Source organism: Penaeus chinensis, chromosome 10, assembly GCF_019202785.1.
Source record: "Penaeus chinensis breed Huanghai No. 1 chromosome 10, ASM1920278v2, whole genome shotgun sequence".
NCBI classification, from domain to species: Eukaryota; Metazoa; Arthropoda; class Malacostraca; order Decapoda; family Penaeidae; genus Penaeus; species Penaeus chinensis.
This window is the reverse complement of record NC_061828.1, coordinates 30035722-30043221: the sequence shown is the minus strand read 5'-3', so window position 1 is coordinate 30043221 and position 7500 is coordinate 30035722. Positions and strand designations below refer to the sequence as shown.

The following is a 7500-nucleotide window of genomic DNA, read 5'->3' as shown; positions in this document are numbered from 1 at the left end:
AACAAAATCAAAGTACCTGTCAAAATGATAATAGTGATATTACTCTTTAATCATGTAATTAAGTTGATAGTAATGATATCAATAGCAATGATAATGACAAAGATAATAACAATGATATAACCATAATACGAACAACAACGATAATGACAGAATAATAACATTGACACCAATAATACTAACAATAACAATGATAATGATGATAATAACCAATTATGAATTAAATTTGTCAATGCTCTTTTGCGTCCCCCCCAACCCAAGGGGGAGGGAGGGGGGGTCACACGCAATTGCATCGTTTAGTTCTGTTTGCAACACATTTCGTCAATATTCCAAAACCGTAAGTTGATTGTACCCTGTGTTGAATGGACGTGTGGTAACTTATTTACGTTCAATATACATGTATGTGATACCTGTGTACTTAGTGTGTGATTCTATAAAGCGTCAGATAATGTTTAATATGTCATAAGATTTAATGGTTTTGCAACTGTGACTGTCAATTGTAGTGTTAACTGTCATTGTTCATGAACTGTATCCGGTTAACTTTAATGGAAATGGAAATGTTCTCAATAAAATTTTAAAAAGACTTAGAGTGTGATGTATTTTTTTAGAATTCCCAATTGCTATCATGTTATTGTCCTAACCAATGTCATCATCATCATCATTATTCCTAGAAGTAGTTGTAGTAGTAGTAGTAGTATCATTATTATTATTACCATCATCATCATCATCATCATCATCATCATCATCATCATCATCATCGTCATCATCGTCAGCATCATTATATTTATGATAATCATCATTGCTATCATTATTACTATCATTATTATTATAATTCTCTTCCTCATTATCACCATCCTTTATATTGTTACTCTTATCTCCCATGTCACTAAACACCACTTTTTTATTCAGTTAAATCACTTAAAAAGTTAATGATATATCACTGTCGCCAGGAATAGGCAAATACATACGAGCTTTTAATAAATACACTACATCAAAATACTATATTAACATTAAACCTTTTATCACATGTTTAATCTAATTAATTCGGACTGGGAATCGCTGCCAAAACACACACATCGGATTATTTTTGGATCAAATAATCTGATATCTCTGTTATATGAGACGCGGAAAATGTTTTTGAATTATGAATCGTTTGAGCTTCTGGCCACAAAGAGGTTTTACTGAGCTGCTGATTTGATGCTGAACTGCAGTGGGGGGGGGGGGGGGTAGTTGTGATGACGATGTTGATATCGAGAAAAAGTTTACATATCTGCTTACACGTACGCGGACCCTAGTCCACACCAATCAGCACACACAGACATGCAATAACAATAAGGTTTTATACCAAATACGCAAACACTCACACACAGATACACGCATGAACACACACATAGACACACACACACACACACACACACACACACACACACATACACACACACATACACACACAAACACAATCACACACGCACATGTATATATATATATATATATATATATATATATATATATATATATATATATATATATATGTATTTGAAAGGAAAACTGCCACAGTAAGAAATGGATAAGAATCGTATCGTTTCAAACTCTTTACGAGTTCCTCTTCAGACGCATATATATATATATATATATATATATATATATATATATATATATATATATATGTGTGTGTGTGTGTGTATATGCATGTGTGTATCTATATGAATATATATATATAGATAGATAGATAGATATGACAGACAGACGGATCATTTGAATAGATTTTAGAATCCTCAGTGAATCTAGAATTAAGTTGCAAAATTTCTTCACGCATGGAAAAAGGAATCGTCGAACTGTGGTAAATAAATCTTATTTTTGATAATTTGTCACTGATTTGTATTTCGAAGCTGCATTTCTCATTTCTTTCTTTATTTCTTTCTATATGAAGAGGACTGCATGGGAATCTTCTGGCAATGTTATGTTGAGAACTTATAGCGTAGTTATAGGAGCGTGAAACTTAATTTAACACTTTTTAACTATATGCTACTTTAAACGCCTCGGAACTGTTACATGAAAATAAACTACGTATACACTAGGACTTTTAAGCTAATGCTGAAGGACAATTATTCCTAAATACATACCGAAGAAACTTAATAAAATCTTAGTGAAGTTGCCTAGACTTTTAAGAGGCTGAGCCATCGATTCAAAACCGCCTCATGAATGAATGGAAGTTGGAATGAGAGAGGGAGTCACAGCAAGCTTTAGGGAAGAAAGGAAGTATGTCTTTGCTAAACACGGAAGCCTCATTCAAGGGAAGTTTTCAGCTTTAAAGCTACTTTCAACACCACCGCATCGACATGTATGTGTGTGTATATACATATGTATATACACACACACACAGACACACACACACACACACACACACACACACACATATATATATATATATATATATATATATATATATATACATATACATATACATTTAAATATATATACATATATGTATATATATATATATATATATATATATGAAGTATATATACATATTTATGTGTGTGTGTGTGTGTGTGTGTGTGTGTGTGTGTGTGTGTGTGTGTGTGTGTGTTTGTGTAACCCAGCCACTAGGGTGCACAAGCCAGTGCGTCCACAAGGCCTGTTCCAAGCCCGGATAAATGCTGAGGGTTGCGGTGGGGAGGGCACCCGGTGTAAAACTTATGCCTCATCAATTATTCGGATCATAAATGAGATTTCTATACCGGATTGGCCGTGCCGGGGTTAACAGCGACCGCCGCCGACACTGTAGGCCAGCAGGCAAGGAGAGAGAGAGGAGGAGAGCGAGCCTGAGGACAGCGAGAAACGTATAGAGGAAAGAGCGTGGAAGCGATGATTGAAAGCTTAAATATCGGCTGTATGACTGGTAAAAGTAGAGAGCTGGCTGACATGATGGAGAGAAAAAGAATGGCTATTCTTCGTGTACAGGAGACTAAATGGAAGGGGAAGAAAGCTAAAGAAGGGAGCAAGTTGTTTTTACTAAACTTTGGACGGAAGAAGAAACGGCGTCGGGATCATTCTAAGGAGGAAAAAAAAAATTAAATGTGTTTTTGGAAAACAAGATAGAGTGAATTGGAGGCGACATAAAGATGTTTACGAATGTATAAAGAAAAAATAAGTTAGCAATAAAGAAGTGGGATACCCAGAAGCATGGAGGAAGCCAAATGGAATACAAGGATATACAACGCAAAGCAAGAAAGGGGTAGCTGCAAAACAGAAGGCATATTAAGAGTTGTACGATCTTTTGGACTCAGAGGAAGGAGAGAAAGATGCAGCTAAACAGAGGGACCGGGAGGGGATTAATTTATATAAGTTAGAGTAGTGAAAGATAACAATGGAAACATACTGACAAGTGAGAGTGTTTTGAAAAGATGGAAGGAGTATTTCGAAGAGTTGATAAATTAAAAAATAAAAGAGAGAGCAGGTCGGAGGTGGTAGAGATTGTATATAGGGATATAAAACAGATTAACAAAGAAAAAGTGAGGAATGCTATGCTGAAAATGAAAAACGGAAAGGAAGCTGTTCCAGGCGATGTACAAGTAGAAGAATGGAAATGTTTGGGAAAAATGGCAGTAGGATTCTTAACAAGGATGCTTAGCAAATTCATGGAGTACAAAGAGATTCCCAATGAATGGAGAAACAGTGTACATGTACCGATTTTCAAGAGCAAAGTCGATGTACAGAGTTGTAATGATTACAAAGGTGTAAAGCTTAATAGCCATAGCTTGAAGTTTTGCGAAAGAACTCTGGAAGCTAGGTTAGGAAATGAGATAGTAATCAAAAGTTAAAGTACTACTGATGCGTTGGTTGCACTGAGAATGCTATTGGAGAAATAGAGAGGGGTAGAAAGAACAACACTGTGTGTTTATGAGTTTAGAAAAAGCTTATGACAAAGTGTCAAGAGAAGAGATATGAGGAAGTCTGGAGTGACAGAGAAGTCCTTAAGAGCTGTGCAAGATACGTACGAGGAAAGTGAGATGTGCTGTGGGAGTGACAGAGGGTTTCAAAGTAGAGGTAGGTTTACATCAACGTTTGCCTTTGATTCCGTTCTCGTTTGCAATGGTGATGGACAGGCTGACGTGACAAAGGTAGAAGAATTCATATGCCGAGGCTCAACTGTCCAGAGTAATGGAGATTACAGCAGAGAGGTGAAGAAGAGGGTGCGGGCGGGGTGGAATGGGTGGAGAAAGGTGTCAGGAGTGATCTGTGACGAAATTGTATCGGCTAGAGTGAAAGGGAAAATTCATATGGCAGTGGTGAGGCCGGCAATTGTATATGGACTGGAAACTGTACTATCGACGGAAAGCTCAAGTGGTTGAGATTTTCTCTGGGAGTGGCGAGAGAAGATAGGATTAGGAACAACTAAGTAAGAGAGACGACTAAAGTTGGATGATTAGGAGGTAAAATAAGAGAGGCAAGATTTAAGGTGGTTCGGCCATGTTCTGCGGAGTGACGTTCAGTACACCAGTGGAAGCAAGGAAACTATAACCAGGTTGATTCACTTCCTTTTTTCCCATTGAACCAAAAGAGGAACATCCAGGTGGCTATTAATGGTAGAGAAATTTCTTTTGTCAAAAATAAAAGAGGGATTTTTTTGTTTTACTTCTAGTAACAATATCGAGTAAATTATGTGAATAATTATTATCTAGCTATATTTGATATCTCCCTGCACACTTTCATTGAATTGACATGATGACGTCATTAGCTCAACTCCTTAATGTAACCCCGTCAGTGTGTGCATTTTTTTTTTTTTGTGCATTTTCTTTGGTTCAGTGATTACAATGATATATATATATATATATATATATATATATATATATATATATATATATATATATATATATATATGCATGTGTGTGTGTTTATGGATAGAGAAAGAAAGGAGAGAGAGAGAGAGAAAGAGAAAGAGAAAGAGAAAGAGAAAGAGAGAGAGAGAGAGAGAGAGAGAGAGAGAGAGAGAGAGAGAGAGAGAGAGAGAGAGAGAGAGAGAGAGAGAGAGAGAGAGAGAGACAGAGAGACAGAGAGGGTCAGGCAGACGGCAGACAGCAGAAGACATTTAATCAAAAGCAACCAAGAGGGAACATCAAACGGCCCTCCCGCCAGTCGCCAGAATCGCCGCTTTCTCCTCCCGCGTCGTAAAGCAGCCGAGCGATGAAAGCATCTGCTTAGAATGTTCTTCGAGGGATCCAGTGCTCAGCCACACCGGAGCTAGCGGAGGGAAGTGGAAGTGTGTAACGTGATTGGCTCTACGAAAGGCAAAATAGAAATGAATAAATAAATATAAATAACACCAAAAACGGACGTGGTAATTTATTCTTACAGTCGTTTTCTTCGCAAATTTCCACCAGGCTTGTAAAGGCCGCTCGAAACTGAGGGTCATTTGGTTGCGTCCGAGTGTGAATATCTAAGTAAAACAAGTTATATATATATATATATATATATATATATATATATATATATATATATATACCTGTGTGTGTGTGTGTGTGTGTGTGTGTGTGTGTGTGTGTGTGTGTGTGTGTGTGTGTGTGTGTGTGTGTGTGTGTGTGTGTGTATTGCCAGTCGTATACAAGGGTGGTACATACCATTGCCTAATGATACAGATACACGCAACGAAAAATGAAAGATACTTCCTCAAAACTCACAGCAAATTGAAAAAAATCCTATTCAAGGGTCACTGCAAACAAGATACATAGCACTTACAAAAAAAAAAAAAGGAAAAACAAAATCTGTAACTTAGAGCTCATGAAAAAAGTAGAGGAGACAAAACAATGTATATATATATACACACATATATATGTATATATATATATATATATATATATATATATATATATATATATACGCACACACAAATATATATTCTGTAATAGAGTACCCCCACAACACAGTAGCAATACATAGATATTCAAAAGGATCAAGTGATAATATACACAGACGGTTTATCTCCACTGAAACTCGTATTAGTGAAGCGCAAATTATTATTCGTGATTGTCTTTAAGTACACAGGAAATCCGAGGTATTTAGATACTAAATGACTGTATGACAAAGGGAACTGAAGAGGTTATCCTACTTGAGCTGAGAAACAGGAAGTGAAAACCCTTCAAGATAATGAAAAATATTTTACTTAAACCTAATGATATAAATGAAATATTCAAAATATTCTAAAAGGGAGAAAATTTACGCTTAGCCTTCTCTTCGTATGTACAAGAGAGGATATAAACAGCATATTTATCAATCAAATCATTAATATATGTGTCTGTTAAACTATCAAGGTATACTGCACAGCACAGACCTATATTGCACTATCAATCTGTACGGCAAAACATCAAACCTTATTTATCTATCTATCAATCTACCAAAATATATTGCAAAACAAATCGAAAGATCCTAAGAAATAAGAAAAAAAAAAAAAATATGAAGATCCTAAATAAGAGCCAGAAAAAGGGAAGTATTTTTTACTCGGAAATGATGAGAAAAAAAAAAAGACACACACACACACACACAAAAGGAAAACATATCCTTAAAAACATGAATTTGATAAGACAAAATAGTCAATCAAAGGAGTCTATAAACAACCCGAAAAGCCATTAAGGAAGAAAACAAAGTAGTTCCTGCTATCAAAAAAAAAAAAAAAAAAAAAAAAAAAAATCCGTTCAAAAATTAATTAAAGGAGAAGTATGATATTAGGTTTATTAAGCGCCATCCCCCCCCCCCCCCCCCAAAAAAAAAAAGGCTAACCTTCTCGAAATCCAATATGAAAGAGGATTTTGTGTGCTTGAAATGAGCCCCAAGCTTTCCTCTCCAGCCTTGAACAGCATTGCAGAACCTATAATGAAAATGAAAAACTTAATGATATAATTTTCAACGAAGGATCACATTGGCCGAAGGAAATATTAGTAATATTTTTGAAAAAGCTGCCTAGAAATTAATGGTAAAACCTTTGGAGAAATAATGATATTGATAATGATGACAGTAATGTTAATGATAGTAATGAGAGTGACGATGTTGATAACAATGATAACAATAATGACTATAATAGTGACAGTGATGATAATGATAATGATAATAATTATACAATTATGATATAAAAGTATATATATATATATATATATATGTATATATATGCATACATACATACATACATACATACATACATACATACATACATACATATATATATATATATATATATATATACATTTGTGTGTGTGTGCGCGCGCGCTTGTGTGTGTGTGTGTGTTTGTTTGTGTGTGTGTGTATGTGTATGTTTGTGTGTTTGTGAGTGCGTTCCTTTTCTATCACTTTCTGTCTGTTTGTTTATGTCTGATTTTACCTGTTTTTTCACTTTATGATATCTTCGTGTGTTTCTCTCTCTCTCTCTCTCCTTTTCTCTCTCTCTCTCTCTTCTCTCTCTCTCTCTCTCTCTCTCTCTCTCTCTCTCTCTCTCTCCTCTCTCTCTCTCTC

The 7500-nt window shown here is 35.5% G+C and overlaps 1 protein-coding gene across 1 annotated transcript in view; it reads right to left on the bottom strand.

Moving 5' to 3' along the window:
• Positions 1-4454: 4454 nt before the first annotated feature.
• LOC125029935 (juvenile hormone esterase-like) overlaps positions 4455-7500 on the bottom strand; it is a 16585-nt gene continuing 13539 nt past the window's right edge. The window contains exons 13-14 of the mRNA XM_047620124.1: positions 6775-6862; positions 4455-4577 (exon numbers count right to left, since the gene is read on the bottom strand). Coding sequence (XP_047476080.1) covers positions 4455-4577; positions 6775-6862 — 211 coding nt within the window. The remainder of the gene's footprint in view (positions 4578-6774; positions 6863-7500) is intronic.